Raw genomic sequence first — 18,924 nt, 5'->3', positions numbered from 1 at the left:
CGTTTCGGGCATAGTTCTGTCTGGAGGCAGGGGCTGGACAAGGCAGCCTCTCAGAGCCCCTTCCCACCCCCGGTTGGCGATTATCTGTGCTGCACACAGCTTCTGCCAACACTGAGCGGACTCTAAGTGTGGTGACATTCTCTGAGTGGGGAGCAGTAACAAAAGTCTGGCTGGGATGGAGGCCGGGGGCGGGGAATCTGGAGTGAGTGCCTGAGCTGACAAGGAGCCAGTGATCTTTCTGCCTGGTGGGACTTGCACCTCCAGCTGCCAAGCATCCGGCAGGGCCCAGCCGCTTGGAAAGCTGGTGCCCGCTGCAGTGGTCCTGCTGCTGGCACAGCTCAGAGAGCACAGGGGTCACAGCTACTTCCGCGAAGGACTTCCCTAATGGTACAGGGTGTCAGGTCTCTCTGTCTTGGGGTGTGGGAAGGATCACTTATCCTTTGAGCAGCAGTGGTTTTGAAGGGAGCAGCATGTCTCCAGGGTGGAAACTAGGATTTTCCCTTGTAGCACCCGTGTAAAAGTGAGCCTGGCGAACAGACATCCAGAGCGTGTCTTCCTCAGCTGTGTCTTGCCTGGATCCTCCATCTCCATCTACTCAGGGCCCTGGCCCAGGCCTCCAAATCGGATTTTCTCCACTCCTCAAGCCAAAAGCCTCAGTTTACTGCAGCTCCCCGGGTCCTGTTGTCCATCAGAGCAGCAGACAACCCAGCCATAGAATGCTGGGACTTACACTTTGAGGAAGGCTTAGGGATCCTAGAGTTAGCAGGGTCTGGGAATCAAGCGTTGAGCTGTTTAAGGATAGGGATTGGATTGTGTGGAGTCATTCTGCTGCCGCTGCTGCTTTGAAAGACTCTGGCAAATGCTGGGGCTCCGTGGAGGCAGGTAAGAAGGGTTCTCTGTGATGGCTCTTAAGTGCTATACCATGATGTTCCCAGGGTGCTGGCCCTCCCGGCAGGTGGACCTTCTTGGTGGGACGCGTGATGTTGCTGGATGCTGATGGGGACACATCAAGGGGAACTTCACTGGGAACGCAGGCGTGCTTCATTTCTTCGTGCTCTCCAGGCATGGCACAAGGGGTTAATATTTTCAATGGCTCTATTTTGGGGCTAATGGAGTGTTTCTAGAATAAGACTCTTTGTTGAGTAATCTATTTTGGGAGGCAAGCCCCACTGGCATTTATGTAAGCGATTCTGTATATCTGGGGGTGTGGATGTGAGCGTAAGTGGTTTCTTGTTACTAATTAGAAACAGCTTCTTTTGGGAGCCAGGGGAAATGGAGGTGTGTGTGTGTGTGTGTGTGTGTGTAAGGAGTGTGGATTGCTTTTGCCGTGAAGAGTGGGGTAAACCGTGTGTGCCCATCTGATGGGGCAGTTGCCACAAACACCCGAGTAAGAAAATAAAGGTGGGGACCTTGAGACAGCAGGCAGCAGTGACCTGGCCCCTTCGTGGAGTGTCAGGCTGTGGAGATTGCCCATCTGTCATGCTCTTGATTCCCTGAAGCACGTGGGTAGGCTGGGTGTCGTGGCCCTCTAACAGCAATCTGGAGTTAGGTGGTGTCTAGAAGATCTGTCCTGGGCTGTTTAAGGTCCATCAACCAGTTCTAACCTGAAATAAATCTCAGATTCCACTTCCCACTGCGGCCTGGCCACTTAATCACTGGATTCCCTTCTGTCTCCCCACAGGCCAAATCCACATATGTCGAAGCAAGAGAGAAACCAAAGACCGTCCAGCATGGTCAGTGAAACATCCACGGCCGGGACCACTTCTACCGTGGAGGCCAAGCCTGGCCCCAAGGTGAGCTCCTGGCCATTTCCCCTCTTCTGCATTTTGCCAGGCCCCTTTGTAGCCAGAAACCCGTTTGATCTTCACCATAGTTTTGTGAGGGAGACATGTAATAAGTATTCTCCCCAGATGACAGATAGGAAATTGTGGCCAGTTGGGGTTATGTCACATGTCCAAGAAAACAGGTGATTGCTGACAGAACCAGGACTGACATCTACGGCCTTCGCCGCATTCTTCATTTTCCTGTCGTGTCTTTGGAGGGCCACACCTCTGTTCACATGTGTGTCAAAGACCGCGTGGTGAGATTCACAACAGAAGGGCCCAGAGGCTTCTGTGCCCACAATATGGAAGCACTGACTGAGGAGCAGGGAAGAGAACCAGCATTGCAGAGAAGGGGAGGGTGCTGAGGAGTGAACCAGATGGGAGGGGTAAATATCTGGAAATTGGCAAATTCTGTGACCAGAGTGTAGCATTGCTCCAGAAAGCCATAGGACATATTAGGGCCAGAAGCTGCTGGTGAAAGTTGATTGAAAAATCCCTTTACGTTTTTTATCCTCTGTGACCCAAACAGGAAGCTTGCTAGCTCTTGCACCCACCTTTTAACTAGGATGCTGCGGCCGTGTGCACGCCCCTTCTCTGTCTTCTTGCTGTTCTCTTGATCAGAGGGCACTGCTGCATAGATGACGGCACAGGGAGCCTACAGCCCTCCTATCATGCAGATGCTTCTTGGGCCTCCCCAAATCCCCCTTGCTGCTAGAGTTCAAGTCTGCTCTTTCCTAGATCATAAAGTCCAGTAAAGTCCACAGCTTTGGGAAGAGGGACCAAGCCATTCGGAGGAACCCCAATGTTCCGGTGGTGGTGAGGGGCTGGTTGCACAAGCAGGTGAGGAGACTGAGGAGGGAGGGGTGGCAGGGAGGTAGTTCTTGCTGAATTCCTTCCTTACCCTGACCCCCGGGAACTGGGAACAGGCTCTTAATAAGCTTTCTGTTCCTGAGTTTGTCTGAGGCCAGTAGATTCTGCCCGCTGTGCTAAGCAACTTGCTATTCGTTTTTGTGAGTCGGCAGTCTGCTCAGTGGCTGCAGTTTCCTTCCCCAAACACTTAACCGCTTTGGTTCCCAGTGCTCTTGGCTGTCCTGGGACTTGGGCCCAAGTGTGGGTGGGTCAGTATGAATCCAGCCTTACCGCCAATCCTCTGCCAGCACTTGCCTTCCTGATGTGAAAGAGCCTTTGTTATCATTTGCCTGAAAAATCCCATCCTTTCCTTTCCCCCAGTCTAACACACACACCTGGCATCCTAGCACCTCAGGTTCCAAATCAGCCAAACTCAGCTCATTGTCTCCTCACCCCTTACCTGTCTTTTTCCCCTGAACTCTTTCTTCTGGATCTTGGTGGAGGTACCACCATTTTCCCAGGCACCCAGGTTAGAAACTTCAGCACCATCACCAGCTCCTTCTCCCACGGGCCATCCTTCATCTCTAGCTTCACCACAACTTCACCAGAGGCAGTTGTTCTGCCTCTGGTCCTCTGGCCTTGGATAGGCTGTGAGCTCCCAGGGTCAGAGAACACGTTCCTTTTGCCTCCTCCCTTCTCTTCTTGCCATGCATCCATTCATCTACCCACCCACCCACCAAGTGCCTGCCGTGTTCTAAGTGCTCTCGCAGCAACGACAGAGAGATGAGTAACATGTGGTTCCCGCCCTTGAGGGACTCCTGTCATAGCCTGCAGGGGGAAACATAGAAACGCCTCTCACGTGTCACGTCATCACCCAGCACAGTTTCTCACATAGCATGTTATCCAAAAAAACACAAATTCTGAGAGCAATGATGTACATTTTTACTAAAGGCTTTGTGGGAAAACAGAGGAAGACATTACCTTTCACACCACACAGAATAAATTCCTAAATGTCCCCTTGAAATCTCCCACAGCTCTCCAGCCTCTTCTGGCTGGTACTCCTCTGGCACCACCCTCTCTTAATGATTCCCTCTTCCCTCACAGCTCTGTTCTCATTCTCTTTTCTTACCTGAATAATCTAACCCTCTGACTTTTTCCACTTGCATCCCCGTCTCCATTAAACAAAAGGATGCTCCTTTGAAATGTGGAGGTAGAGGGGAGGTATTGTAAATAATCCTTCTCCCCAACAGACATCCCCTGGCCCAGGCCCCTCGGCTCCTTGGCTGTAGCTGTAACCAAGGTCTGTGTACAGTGCTGTGGGCACACAGCAGAGAGAATGTAGCTATGCTTGGGGGAGTCCTGAAAGGCTTTCCAGAGGAGATGACATTTGAAGCAGATGTGGAAGGATGGAGAAGAGCTTTTCAGACAAAGCAAGTATCGTATGCCAGACCATCTGGTTAATGCAGGAGATAAAACCAAGAAATGCAGGAGCTTAGCAAGTTTTTAACTTTAGCAAGTGGAGAATGAATAAAACTTTAAAAAATTTAAGCCTGTCAAAAACTTTTGCAGAAGGAAGACAATTTTAACAGCTAAAAATGGCCCTGGAATTTTCCTAGGTCTGGGAGAAAAGTGACCCTAAAACTACTATTTTCCTACCCTAGCCATATTTTTAAAAAATTTTCACAAGAAAATCCAGGTCTTTTTCTGTTGAAAGGAAGGAAAAACACAGCAAAATCAGTCCTTTGTGGTAGATAACTGAACTTAGTCAAATGAGAACTTTGCCTCATTGATTAATTAGCTAACTTAAACTCTTTGTTTCATACTATGTAAACCAATTTTCTAATCAGTATAAGTGAAGGTATTTTACAGTCTAGCACCTGAATCAGTGAATGAATGAAGGACGGAAGGAATAAATAAATAACTTCCCTTTTGTTAAAAACTGATTTTTTTCTTAATGGATGAACTGTATTTTGGGGTTTTTTTGGCCACACTGCACGACATGTGGGAGTTCCCCAACCAGGGATCGAACCCACGCCCCTTTTAGTGGAAGCATGGAATCTTAACCACTGGACTGCCAGGGAAGCCCAAGAACTGTATTTTTGAATTCATATCTTCCTTTCTAAAAGGGGGATGCTTATGATACACTAGTCTGTTTATAGGAAACAAAACTTCTGGGGATAAACCATCATTGGATCTAAATTTTAATGTCCTATTCAAAGAATGGCTATGCAGTAAAAACTTATTAATTTATTTCGGGCTTCCCTGGTGGCGCAGTGGTTAAGAGTCCACCTGCCAATGCAGGGGACACAGGTTCGTGCCCCGGTCTGGGAAGATCCCACATGCCGTGGAGCGGCTGGGCCCATGAGCCATGGCCGCTGAGCCTGCGCGTCCGGAGCCTGTGTTCCGCAATGGGAGAGGCCACAACAGTGAGAGGCCCGCGTACCGCAAAACAACAACAACAACAAAAAAAAACGTATTAATTTATTGAAAGAAAGAGTGAATATGGGCAAGTCTCGGTTCCAGAATCAGGTTGTACATGACTGGGGAGGGGGAACAGTATGCTCAGATATTGCCCTGATTAGTTTCCTTTGCTTTGCAGGACAGTTCTGGGATGAGGCTGTGGAAGAGGAGGTGGTTTGTGCTTGCTGATTATTGCTTGTTTTACTATAAAGGTGAGCTGAGGCTCAGGCCACCAACGGGTCTTTGTGCCAGAGGGGGTGGTGAGGTCATGCAAATGGTGGTCTTCTCAAATCCAGTGAATGGATCAGTGGCCTGAGCTAATCGATCACCTGTTGACCTGCCAAAGTGTTCACTTTTATATATGTGCATGGTTGGTGATTTCATTTTTACCAGTCCCAGCACTGGAAGTGCCATTTGTTGAGTTAAAATAATAGAATCTGGTTTGCCTTCTACTTAAGGTCTCAAGATCTGGCGGTTTTCCAGCTTCTGCCCCACTTGGGGCACAGGCACACCTTTGATTCAGTCTGGAGAGATGGGAAGTATAGGTGAACATTATATTTTGTAACCTCTTATCTGGATTTATCCCCTGTTACTGGATGGGCAACTGGTGAATTAAATTGGCCATATGAACATTTCTGGAGCCCAGTACATAGAATTAGGGGCTGTGCAAAGGTGAGAAGAAAGTAAGGCTCAAAATATGGAGGAAGAGATAGCCTAATTTTAAGACAAGACTAGGTTTTGGAAGACATCCAAAGTGCTTAAGCAGTTCAAGAGGAACAAGAAGCCAATTCCATCTTGGAGAACTTGGGCAGGCTCCTCAGAAGAATTAGGGCTCGAGTTGGGCTTTTTAGGATGGGTTGAGTTTTGCCCACGTGTAGGGGGAAGATGGGCATTTAGGCAGAAGAAACAACTTGATTAAAGTTCTAGAAGCAGAAGAAAGTGGAATGACAGACCTGCAAAGCCAGAGTGAGTCTTGCATGGAGCACACACTAGGAGATCAGGCTCAGGAGGTGGGTAAGAGCCCAAATGCAAAAGGGCTGTGACACTAGACAGAGGAAGTTGGGCTTCATTCTGTATCCAGTGGGCAGTCAGCAAGTGCCTTTGGGTGGGAGAGCAGTGGGACCAATTCTATCATTAGGAAGTTACCCCTGGTAACGAAGACGGTTTGGGGGAGGAAGAGAATAGACATAAAAGGTAGGATATTTCACACCTGCTCTAACATTGCCTATGAGGTGTGTACCACCCAGAATTCCCTTCCCCATCCTTTACAAAAGTTTAAACATCACCTTCTGAAGCCTTCTCCACTTCCCCAGGCTGTGTGCCACTCCTGTCTGTGTGTTCCTGCAGCACTTGGTATGCCTCTGTGTTTCAGGAGTTAGCAGGTCGAGCTGAGCGTGTTTACATGCCTGTCCCCCTCCTCGGGGAGAGGGCCCTGTCTGATTCACCTGTGTAGTTCCAGCACTAGCACAAAGGTCCCCAGAGCACCTGAATGGGCGATCCGTGATTGCTGTCATCCTGGGAGAGATAAGGAGCCTTGAACTAGGGCAGTGGGATGGACCAGCCCAAGGAAGGTGCCACAGAAGGTTATTCTGATTTGTATTTCCGTTCAAAGACAGCCGAGAAGAAGTGGTCCTTGGGAGCATCCCTCTGCCCAGCTACGTCATCTCAACAGTGGCCCCCGAGGATCGCATAAGTCGCAAGTATTCCTTTAAGGTACTGCCCACCCCCACTCCTCCAGTGCAGCAGTTCCATCCTAAGAAATGTTGTGTTCCCCAAAATGGCTTCACAAAAGCAGTTGTTTCTGTTGGGGGTTGGGGGGAAGAAGTTAAGAGGTTGAGCGTTTCAGACTCATGTTAACAAAGTTATAAATTCTTTAAACAAGAATAATGTCACATCACAGTACTTTCATTTGTATCTTAGCTTTTGAGTCCCCCAGTCTTGCTTAAGTTTTTAGACCCCTCTTTTCCTGTCGCTATTTCTGTGACAAGTATCAGCACGGCCCTTCTCATGCTTTCTTACCACTGTCACTGTCCCCAGTGACTCCAGAGTTGCTGTGGGTTGAAGATTCTGGATCCTCCTTCACTTCATGTTGCGTGATATGGTATTGCCTTATTTCTGTAAAACCTTTTGTGACTGAGAGCTACTTTTATCCATGTTACCTCATTTGGTGCTTGTGGGGAGCCTGTGAGGTCAGGATCATTAGCTTCATTTTATAGAGTAGGAACACGAGGATCAGAGAGCTGAAAGAACTTGCCCACAGTCCCAAAGTTGGAAGATGATGGAGGCAGGTCTCCACCCTGAACTCTGTCCCCTTTCAGTTGCATTACAGGGAGGGAGGACAATTTCTTTCTCTTCTTCTCTGCTTTTCTTCCATGTCTTACTCTGGCCACCCATATACACATTGCAGGAGGTGGGAGGTGGTTTCAGTTAATGTTTATTGTTATCATTTTAGGAATACTGTTCTATTAAATTGTTCAGAGCCTCTCTTGCTTATTGTTGGCTCTGAAAACATTTTGTTCGATGGGTGTCACACTGGTCTTTTGCAGCCTGAAAGCCTTCCTCAGAAAAACCTTCCTTTCTAGGGTTTAGTGTTGCTACTGGGCAAACAATTGGGATAGCGCTGTTGCATGTGAATGCGGGGGGGGGGGGGCGACAGCATTTGGGATATCCTCAGAGTAACTGATTATAATAACTATATGTAGTTCATCTTAACACTTTGTTGGGAGGTGTGAAAATACATTCTAGGAAAACATCTTTTACGTGTCATACATTCTTTTTTTTTTTAATAGGCTTCACCAAGAGTGTTCCCTAAATATTTTTTCTGGGAGACAGAAGGCATGCATGTTTGGGGGGATGATTGGGGTCTTCAGGGTCTGAGAAGGGAGAAAAGCTATTGCAGACAGAATGGGTGATGTTCAGGTGGTTCTCCAGACAGGGCTGTGGTTTCCTGAGTGTGAAAGGCTTCCCTTCCCTTTGGGTTGCAGTGTCATTCTTTTAGGAACCTGAGGATGGGCCCTGGGACAGTTCAGGATCCATGTTCTTGGGCACACTGAGGAGTGTGCAGTATTTTCTGTCCTGGGCCTTATGCTTGCCTCTGATGTCAATTCTTCTCAGTTTGCAGAGCTGAAATTCTCTGACTGTTGCTAGGGTACCTTGCCTGAGATTGTTCAGAGTATCTGTAGTGGTACATAGGCAGAGCCTAAAGGGCTATGTGGTCCTCTCTTGTCTGTCTTCTCCAACTGTACCCTCAGCCAGGCAGCTCCTAGGCATTGTCAGGGAGCCAGGGTGCTAGATGCACCCTGAGGCTCCGCTAGGTCTGCAGGACGAGCCAAGCAGGGCTCTCGGTGGCCTTTAGGAGCCATCGTTCCCCCCCACCCCCACCCCCTTGAGCTTTAATCACAGCCTGGAATGCCCTGAAGCGTTCCCCAACTCTTACTTACTTGTCCTTTAGGTGTCTGCTCAGGGGCCACCTCCTCCAGGAAGCCTTCCTTAAGTCCTCGGGTTAGGTACTTTTCTTCTGAACATCCACAGGTCTGGTATCACTGCACTATAAATGGTTGATTACGCATTCAGAGCTTTCTACAGGAAAACTAACCATCAGCTAGTTCTGCCAGGGTAGATGGGGCTAGTCCCATTCTGCAAACAGATAACATGGAGCAGTCATTTGTAGTAGGAGTTGTGGTGAATGACACTCCTTATACTTCCCAAGTTAAGGTCGGTTCAGGCTTACTTCTGTTTCATGTTTAGTCCTCTGTAAGTCAGTGATTGTTCACTGAATCACCTTAGCTTACTCAAGTAAATGCCTGCCCCAGAACCCGCTGTGGAACCCTTAGCTGCAGGCCGAGTTTGCCTGGACTCCCTTGGCACTGGGCTGGCTGGATTCAGATATGTGAATGTCACAAGCAGGCCCGTGTTTAATATCATTTTTGGACCTGGATGTTAGGCATGTGAGTGGAGAAGTGAATGCTGACAGTTCATCTGAGAGGTTTTATCCATGACCATTGGTGATTTTAGAAACATGTCATTTTCCAGATTCTGCTTAGTTCTCTCATTTTGCTTTCTCTTACTGGTCCTTGCATGGCGTCTGTCTGTCGTTCTGGATCCAGATTATCAGACTAGTGATCTGTATCAGACTCATTTCTGGATAGAGCCTGAGAGCACTGAACAGAGAAGCTTGGACTCAGAGTCAGACATTCCTAGGTGTGAATCCTGCCTCCAACTTTTCATTCATTCAAAAAATATTTATTGGGCTTCCCTGGTGGCGCAGTGGTTGAGAGTCTGCCTGCTGATGCAGGGGACACGGGTTCGTGCCCCGGTCCGGGAAGATCCCACAGGCCGCGGAGCGGCTGGGCCCGTGAGCCATGGCTGCTGAGCCTGCGCGTCCGGAGCCTGTGCTCCGCAACGGGAGAGGCCACAGCAGTGAGAGGCCCACGTACTGCAAAAAAAATAAATATATTAATATATATAATAATATATAATATATATCTATATTTTATTATATATTTTTATTATATATTTATATTTAATATATATAATATATAATATATATAGTATTTTAAATATATGTTTATTTATTTATTGGGCACCTACTGTGTACCAGGCACTGTTCCTGGGGATATAGTAGTGAACAAGATAGAGTCCCTGCTCTCATCGAGTTTCTATTCTACAGGGAAGAGACAGATGATAAACAAGCATGTAAAATAAAGAATACCAGGTAATAGGTGCTGTGAAGAATTGTGATCAAGCGTGGAAATCTAGGATAGTTACTTAACTTCTCAGAGCTTCACTTAGCACATCTGTAAAAGAGATTCTGTTCCTTCCTTATAAGGCTGTTAGGATTAAAATGAGATTAAAGTCACGGAAGTACCTAAGAGACACATAGTAGGCACTCTGTAAATCTTCCTATTTCCACATCCTTTTCCTATGTGGATTTGGTGAGTTTTTTCCTTGCCAATTTAAAGGATGTTGCTTATCAGAGCACAAGAGGGAAAACCTCTTGTTCGTAGTCCATTGCAGTTGCTTTTCCCAGTACCTGTGGAACATGTGAAAGCACCTTGATGCTTCTTGACGTATAGTAGGTGTGCCAGGGTCTTCAGTCAAGTGTTAGACTGCTCAGCTGAACTTCGTGTTGCCTCTTTGGTGAGACAAAAGAGCAGCTTCCTTGATGGGCGTACATCATGTTTCATGCCCAAGCAGGAAGCAGAGTGAATATCTGCACCGAGCTGCCTGCTGTTGAGCAGCTGATTTTTGAATCAATTCCAGTCAGCAGGTGCTTCAGAAGAACCAAAACAGGGACTCCCGAGAGTCTGCTTCTATGGAATGAGGGGTTTTTAAAAAATCTCTTTCTCAAATAAACCTTGAATTGACTGTGTGCCCCTCCCTAAGTGGGAGTAAGATAAGTAGGAAACAGGTACAGCTGCGGGGCTTTTGCTGCAGGGAACAGACACAGCTGTTCCTAGGCCTGACTTCACCAAGGAAAGGGAATCCAGCCTGTGACGTTTTTTCCAGGTGTGGAAATAAGCTGGGTGGTGCATGAGCTTTTAGTCTGGAAGAAGGGAGAACCTGGCCGGGGCGTTTCTGGTTTTTGCTTCTGGAAGTGAGACGCGCACTAACCTCTCTGACCTGGGTTTCCGTCTTCTCCCTCCAGGCCGTGCACATGGGGATGCGAGCACTCATCTATAATAGCTCCACCAGGGGCTCTCAGGCCGAGCAGTCAGGCATGAGGACCTACTACTTCAGTGCCGACACCCAGGAGGACATGAACGCTTGGGTCAGGGCCATGAACCAGGCTGCACAGGTGCTATCTCGATCGTCACTGAAGAGGTCAGTCCCCATGGAGGGTCCCTGCCAGAGCACTTCCTACACAGGTGGGGGAACCCAAATAAGAACTCTTGGATGCCCAGAATTCCACCGTTCACTCACTCTTATTAAGCGTTGCCCTCTCTTTGGAGTCCTTTTAAATGGTGACTTCGTCCAGGAGGAGACTGTTTACAGGGCCAGCACATGCTGCAGGCAGAGCTGGAAGGTCCCCTAGGAATTATCTAGTCCACTGTCCTCATTAAACAGAGAAACAGGAAGGGCTGGGAGGGTGAAATGACTGCCTGGGATACACAGCCTTGGTACCTGGTTGTATGTTTCTCAGTCTTTCTTCTCTTGTGTGTGGTGGAAGGGAAAACCTTGGAGCTAAGATTGGGGAGGAGGGAGCAGACAGACAAGAAAGATCTTGCAAACTGGAAACATGCCACCGACGGCCCACCTTGTTGTTGGGAGCTGACTTGGGAGCTGTCTTCCAGCTGCCTCTTCCCTCGAGTGGGCCAACCAGGGTACCATCAGGGATCTTGAAGTTCCTGAGTCTGTTGACTGTGGGTGATTCCCTGTGAGAAAGCAGAGGAGAAACATGAGTGGAGTCATGGGCTTGGAGAAGGTGGGGTAGTCCTGGAAAGTCAGGGTGCCTTTAGCCAGTCCTCATCTGACATGAGCCCCGTTCTTCACTCTCTGGACACCTTGCTCTGCTTAGAGGCCTCTTTGACAAAGGTCTGTTAGTGAGGCCTCAAAACAAGACTAGTGTTCTCCAGCAACCTAAAGACAAGATTCTTCAGTAACTGCAAATGGGTTTCACATGGATGTTTTTATATTGTCCACCTTTTCCAACTCATGTGTATGCGATTTTTGGTGTTAGTGGTACTTCCTAGCTTCATGGTATCTTTCCTGAGACGATCAGACCTTTGATATAGATAGTGACCTCCCTCAAGAGGCCAGGTTGGGGTCAGGCTCTATTCTTGGAGCTTCCTAGCAACTCAGTCGAGCATTTGTCATGCTGGGTTTGTTTCTTTTTTCTGTCTATTTTTCAGTATCCTAGGCTTCAGGTGGGAATCATCTTTGTATATTCTGCACACCTGACATATAGTAAGCTCTCAAGTGTCTGTTGAGTAAGTGAGAGATAGGAAGAATGAATGAATACGTTGAACAGAACCAGGACCAAAAGACTGTCCTGGAGGTTTCCCCATGGGCCCTGAATCAGTAACTCTTAACTACAGGTATTCAGTCAGGTTTGCCTCTGCTTCTTAGCATTGTCATCCAGCCTGAATTTTTCTGTTGTGTCCATAATGATGATATGAAAGCCTGTGCCATTAACCTGCAGGTACTCTGTTCAGAGTGACATTGGCATTTCCACCTTCATCCTAGGAGAAGGAAACTGGGAAGGTTTGACACAACTTACTCCTAGTGTACATGCTCACTGTTTCCTAGTTTTTGTTGTTCATTCTTTTTTTTTAATTTATTTATTTATACATACATACGTACATACATACAATAAGTGAAGACATTCCCTGGCGGTCCAGTGGTTAAGACTCCACACTGCCAATGCAGGGGCCGCAGGTTTGATCCCTGGTCAGGGAACTAAGATCCCACATGCCACGTGGCACAGCCTAAAGAAAAAAAAAAATCAGCACAATAAAGGCAAGAAAAATGAACAATTAAAAAAAATTCAGAAAGCAAAGAGAAATATCCTTGGTCACCTTCCCAGGGTTACCTCTGTTACCAAGTTAACAGGGATCCTTTTAAACTATTTTCTATTCATATATGTGCTTATATAAATATAGAGGGGGTTTTTGTGCTTTTTTTTTTATAGCATGAATGATATTGATCTTGAAAATCATTCTGTATCAGTGTACGTGGGCTACCGTTATATGATACTTCATAAGGTAGAGGTACCATAATGTATTTAAGCATGTGCCATATCTTGGATAGTTTATTTTTTGTCCTCTTTTACTGTTGTAGGTAGTTGTGTAATGAAAAACTTTCTACAAGCCTCTGCGTGTGTGAGGCTTTCAGATTGCTAGGTCAATATACAATGCATTTTTAATTTTAATCAATACCACCAAACTGCCCTTTAAAGAAAGCTGTATATTCCACTAGTGAGAGCGCTCATTTCCCCACATCTTTGCCAACAGTTGATATTATCAATCTTTTTCATTTTTGCTGAGCTGCTGTGTAGATAAATGGTATCTGGTTATTTGAATGTGTATTTTCATGATGGTAGGGACCTTTTATATTTATTGACCACTTGTATTTCCTCTGCACTGAATTGCTGGTACCTATTCTCTGCCCATTTTTCTACCGAGTTGCTTGCTTTTCCTCGGTGCTTCCTTTCCTACATGTGCTGATATCTGCCCAGTTAGGAATGCAGTTTAGCCTATTGCAGAGGTTGGTTATAGGCTCTCCAGTCTTATTATTTAGTCTGTAATATTCTGGCATTTTCCCTGTTCTCTTGGATTCCTCAGAGATCACCTGAGAGGTTTCTTGAGCCCATCTCCGAGTGCCCTTAGGGCCCTGGCGTGCTAACAGCTGGGCCTTTTCCATCTTCCTCCCCACCTTGGTCTTTCAGTCTCTCTTAACCAAGGTTGTTCTCTCATTCCATGATGAAGTTCATTCATCTTGATGAAGATAAGGAACTAAATCCAGAAGTTGAAGAATTCAACTTTATTTGTGCTGTGGTCATCTTCCCAAGCAGAGATACCTATGTCTCATATTTTTTGTAAAGTTCTCCCCTTCTTTATTTTAATTCTTAGAAAATATTGTTTTATTTTACTTTGCTTTAAATAAACAAACCTCAGTCCTTCTAGACTTTACCATTTCTGTAGTCATGCATGTAGGCCCATTCCACTGGATTTGTATTTTATCTCTGCTTGATGCATTTCCTGTGTCCTTTTATAACGTGAGCCCTGAGAGCTCCCTGTGTTTTTACATTGGTTTCTTTCTACCAGCAACATTAAATGGGTTCATTCTTGTGTCCCAGGTTTGCTCGGTTCTTCGTGCCTGACGAGGGCACTTGGTCAGCGATAACTTGAGAATGAGATCAGGCTTAATAGGAAAAAGTGCTGTGATTGATAAGTGATGTCTGCCTTGAACCATTCAGGATGAACTTGCTAGCTGAGATTAGTATTTTTTGTTGTTGTTGTTTTTTTACTTTTTCCTACCTGAAGATTTTGTAATTAACTATCAGATTTTGGTTTTAGAGGGGTTCCTTCCCTTCTCCACTGGGCTGCCTTCCAGATCTCAGGCCATTTGTATTGTCCCTAGCTTTTTCCTGAACTTTTAAATGTGTTCTTACTATGCTCTTAATAAACTCTTAAAATCCCATAATCATCTTTGCCCAAGGTTTTTTCCCCATTTGAAAAAAAACAAACTTGTTATACCTTCTGACACAGACGAAAAGCAGAATAACATTTCCTCTTAATTTTCTGAGAGATGAAATTATCAGCCAAGGAAATTCAGACTTATTAAATGTTCTGTTTTACCAGAATAAGATGGTCAGACATTTGGTTAGTTAGAAGTATTCATCATGCAGGACTACATCTTGCCTCTCCTCCACTTTGGTGATCTGCTTTGCAAAACCTCCATCTCTGTTACGTGGGTGGCCCCAACCATAGCTTTTTGTTCTCTCCCTCCTTGTTTCTCACCCAAAAGCTTCTATCCTTATTCATACAGGCAAATGCTTTCTTTATGAATGTGGTGCATTAGGACTTCTGACTGCAGGTAAAAGAAAATGCAAATTTACCTTAAAAGGGGAGGAATTTATTGATTCATGTCAATGAAAAGTTCAGGATAGCTTCTAGCTTTAGAAACAGTTGGGTTCAAGGCTCAGACAGTATCATTTCAAGTAATTCTCTCAGGCTCTGCCTGCCTGGGCTGGATTCATTCTTAAACTCCATGTGGAGGTCCCTGGCATATCTGGGACCTGGTGGCTAGGTAGCTGCAGTAGCCCCAGACTTGTGTTGTCCAAGTTAAGTTCAGCAGGAAAGAGCCAGAGTCTTATCCAGAGGTCTTATTCTGATTAGACAGGCTTAGGTCACATTGATTCCCAAAATCACATACTGTGGCTAGGGAATGCATGTACTGATTGGCACAGACCTGGGATACATACTTCACTTCTGAGAACTAGACCATGGGGACTGAGAGCCAGGTAGGGGTGGATTCCCAAGTAATGCTAGGGTTATGGGCAGAGGAAGGAGAAATGACTTGATGGGATGTGGTAAACGAGATGTAAGCAACCAATATCCAGGCCACTTCCTACTGTATCAATTTCTTTTGCCTTAAGTACTAACTCCTCCCAGAGTTTAGTCTCTGAAGTTGGGTAGACCGGGGTTTAAATCCCAGCTTTACTACTTTCTAGCTGTGTCACTTGTGCAATTTAGGTATGCTTTTTCAACCTCAGTTTTTCTAAGTTATCGGATTTTTGCAAAGATTAAATTAAATGAGTGTATAAAGTGCTTACTTCGCACATTGCCTAAGACATAGTTGATACTCCATCTCAGATGTGCTAGCTTCCATAGGGTTTGGTTTAACAATGTCATTGGGTCTTTTTCCTTTGCACCCTTCCAGTTTCATCGTTAATCCTCTGGATTACATTGATGATTAATCTCCTGTGAGCAAATCATACTCTCTCCCTTGCCAGGATGTGCCCATCCCCTAGCAGTGTGAGTTGTGGCTCAGCGATCCAGGCTCCCTACAGTGCTGTCCCTCAGCCTGCCCCTCGCCGCTCTCCTCCTCCAGCCCCTTCCTATGTCCTCTAACCACAGAGGGTGCTGAGCACCGTTGCTGCACCTCCTCCCTTTGTCCTCTTGTTTCCTACACAGGCTCAAGGGTCTCTTGATAGACAAGTATTCTTGAGACCCCAGCCCTATGCTGTAAGGAGCACCAAGCACTGCTGCCAGAGCCTGCCCTCTACCTCTTTCTGTCCATAATTTCTTCTCCCCTGTTTCCATGTTCTTCCACTTACCAGACTTTGGATTCTGGTTTTTGATTCTCTACAGCCTCCTTGACATTTGTCTTCTGAGTTCCCCACTGTTGAACTGGTTATTCTTCTCTTGTCTAAGGATGTCTTGTTCTTTCCAGTAAGCTAAAGCACTAAGCAAGGAGGTCAGCATGTCGTTACAGTTCACAAAACTGACAAGCAATTCAGATAGGAGGGCCTATCGGAAGACAACTTATCTCTTTTTATCAGTTTCCAAACCTCTCTGGTCTGTGGTGTAACTATAGTCCTGTCTTGGGACTGAAGGAACTTATAGCCTAGTCACCTTTGGCATAAAATCCAATCTCCTTATTAGGGCTTTTGATCCCTGCCTGAGTCTGGTCCCTGCAGGTGCCTTTGGCTCACGTTATGCTATTCCTTAGCCTCTCAGCCCCAACCATACTCAAATTATTGAATTGGGTGCGTTTGTCTGTACTTTTGTCCACTTAGTCTTTAATTCTACAGTTATTTATTGAGGGCATATTGTGCGTCAGACACTGTTAAGCATACTGAGAAATGCAGCAGTCTTCAATAGAGAGGCGAAGTCCCATGCATTCTTGGGTGGGTGAGGGGGAGAGAGACCGTATACAGGCAAACAAATCAGCAAGATGATTTTCTATCATGATCTGTGCATGAAGGCAGTAAAATGGAGTGATGAGATGGGGAGGGACTAAGGGGCAGGGAGCAGCCACTTTTGTTTGGGTGGTCAGGGGAGGCCTCCATATGGGGAATGTGTGGAGGTGAGGCCTGATTGATGCAAGAAAGTTGCATATGTAAAACTTCGAAGAAGAGTGTTCTGGGCAGAAGGTATGGCACTTACAAATGCCCTGAGGCAGGAATGAGCTTGGTTTATTCAAGGAACGGAAAGCTAGGGAGTTGTGGCCAATCAAAGCGAGCTGGGGGGAGAAGAGACTGTGATGAGCTCTGGCAGGTAGATGGAGGTCCATACCGTGAGGCCCAGGATCCCTCTGGGCCTTGCTCGTCTGCTCCCCTGGCCCTCACCCTTATTAGGACGATTCAGCACAGCCTTCAGGTCCTAGCCTATGCATATTTCTTCCTTCTTTGACCCTCAGTGTGTCAGATGCCTCTGCTTATAGCACTCTTTCGTTCCTTATGCATAGAACTTTCATGTTAAAGTTATGTTGGCCTGCTTTCTCACTGTCACCCTGCTAGACTGTACGCTCCTTGAAAATGAGAATAGTCCTGGCACATAGTAAGCATTCAGTTAATGGATGGGTGTGTAGGTGTTTGGCTGGCTGGGTTCGTGGGTGGTTGGATGGATGAACAAAACTTCTACCTGTAAGATGTTCAGATAAGGACTTGTGGTGTCTGAGAGCAGTCTGAGCACTGCTGTGGGATTGATTGTGGGGACTCAGCCTGCTCAGAAGTGGCCCACACGTTTCTGGCTATCTGCACTCTTCTCAGAGCATGGAATCTTTGGCCTTCCAAACTCTGATCACTTTGGTTAAAGTGTGGCAGGACAACGCCTGAGGTTGGACAAGCCCCTTGGACCCTTGACAGAAGTAATTTATAGACATGTTTTCAGCCCAGGTGCGGGGCTTTGGAGTTGGATCAGATGGAATTTTGTCACTGGTTGCATGATTCAGAGCAAGTTGCTTAACCTCTCTGAGTTTCACGTTCATTACCTATAATGAAACAATAATATCTCTAGCTTTGTGCAATGATAAGAAGAGGTAATATATTTGAAGTGCTTATAGCTTAACTTACTTTTGCAGTTAGTATGTGCTCACCACAGTCCCTATCTTTCAGTAGAGACAATGTATTGTAAGTAATCTGGTGCTCACGTGACTGCCCTCAGCCTCTCTGGGCTTGACAGTACTGACCTTGCAAGATTGTTGTAGGGATTAGAGATGGACTGTGTCAGGTTCCTGGCACACAGTAGGACGCAGCATATAATAACCAAGCATTGGCCACAGAAAAGGAATGACCCAGACTGTAACTGCCGTAGAGAGATGGGAAGTGAGTGAGCTTGGTGCGTGCCAGAACTCCAGACTGGCCCAGGTTGGGCTGTGACAGTTGAGCGTTACTTACGCAGCTAGAAGGAAGAGGGAAGGATTCTCCGGGCAGGAATGAGCAAAGTGAGGAGACCTGGCAGCCATTATATATCTTTCCTTTCTTCTTCGTCTGGTTTGTCAGGTCCTTAAAACCCCGCAGGGGACTTTGCCGATAGCCACTCTGCTGAGGCAAGTGATGACCTCAGGTGGGAGTCTGGTGTTTCATTTATCCTTCAGTCTCACTCTTCTCTGGGGGAGGACAGGCCCTCTTCTTGTTTATTTAGAGCAGAGCGTGAAAGGCAGCAAGTTATCTTCCCGCATCCCAGGGGAACTGCCCTATTTAACTCTGGGGAAAAGTAGAAACCGATTCCTGTCTCCATTTCTCTCCAGCCATTTCCTTCCTCAAATCTAGGAACTAATTCAACTGAGCAAGCCTGCCTTCATGCTTCCTAGAGACTTTGGGCCCATCCTCTTCAGCCTTTTATACAAGTCTATGGACTGTGCTCAGGGTGGGTTCTAGCTTTTGAGCCCACTGTCCTCCTGAGCCTTGGGGTCAGTGCTCAGGAACTTCTGCCCTTCACCTGGCTCAGACCAAACTCTCTAAGGATTATCAGTGGCCTGACCCTTGTTCTTGGGCTATTAGTTTGGTCATTTAGGTATGGTGAGTAGGGAGGGATCCTCCAGTGGGATTGCAACAGGAAGGCTGTGTCTGCCAACAGGACCAAGGTCCAGCCAAGCTCCTACAGGCTGTCGTTCCTTTTCTCACCCAAGTCTTTGAATGAGATTTCAGGGGTGTGTGTGTTTAACATTAAGATAGAAGTAAATATTGTGCCTTATTTCCTGGTGAGATAAAGGGTTTGGAGGCAGAATAAAATAATATTCAGTGTACAACTGCTTGGTATGATCTGTTTACTTCCAAGTTCTTGTGAAGGACAGGAAAAAGATAGAAGTATCCTCAGTCTGAGATAGGTGCTCTTCCCACTTG

At 46.4% G+C, this 18,924-nt stretch overlaps 1 protein-coding gene across 18 annotated transcripts in view; it reads left to right on the top strand.

The window, feature by feature from the left end:
• The window catches only part of PLEKHA7 (pleckstrin homology domain containing A7), a 213,581-nt gene that overhangs the window by 140,308 nt on the left and 54,349 nt on the right, over window positions 1-18,924 (top strand). For 14 of the 18 annotated variants that reach the window (XM_032639739.1, XM_032639738.1, XM_032639734.1 and 11 more), the window contains 6 exons: window positions 1,682-1,793; window positions 2,562-2,663; window positions 5,272-5,344; window positions 5,591-5,677; window positions 6,745-6,845; window positions 10,780-10,955. In XM_032639739.1, the coding sequence (XP_032495630.1) occupies window positions 1,682-1,793; window positions 2,562-2,663; window positions 5,272-5,344; window positions 5,591-5,677; window positions 6,745-6,845; window positions 10,780-10,955 (651 nt within the window). Of the gene's footprint in view, window positions 1-1,052; window positions 1,063-1,681; window positions 1,794-2,561; window positions 2,664-5,271; window positions 5,345-5,590; window positions 5,678-6,504; window positions 6,846-10,779; window positions 10,956-18,924 lie in introns of those variants that run through there. The other 4 variants (XM_032639737.1, XM_032639732.1, XM_032639742.1 and 1 more) reach the window with 3 other exon arrangements.

The sequence above is a fragment of the Phocoena sinus genome, chromosome 8 (assembly GCF_008692025.1).
Source record: "Phocoena sinus isolate mPhoSin1 chromosome 8, mPhoSin1.pri, whole genome shotgun sequence".
Taxonomy (NCBI): Eukaryota; Metazoa; Chordata; class Mammalia; order Artiodactyla; family Phocoenidae; genus Phocoena; species Phocoena sinus.
This window is presented reverse-complemented; position numbering and strand designations above follow the sequence as displayed.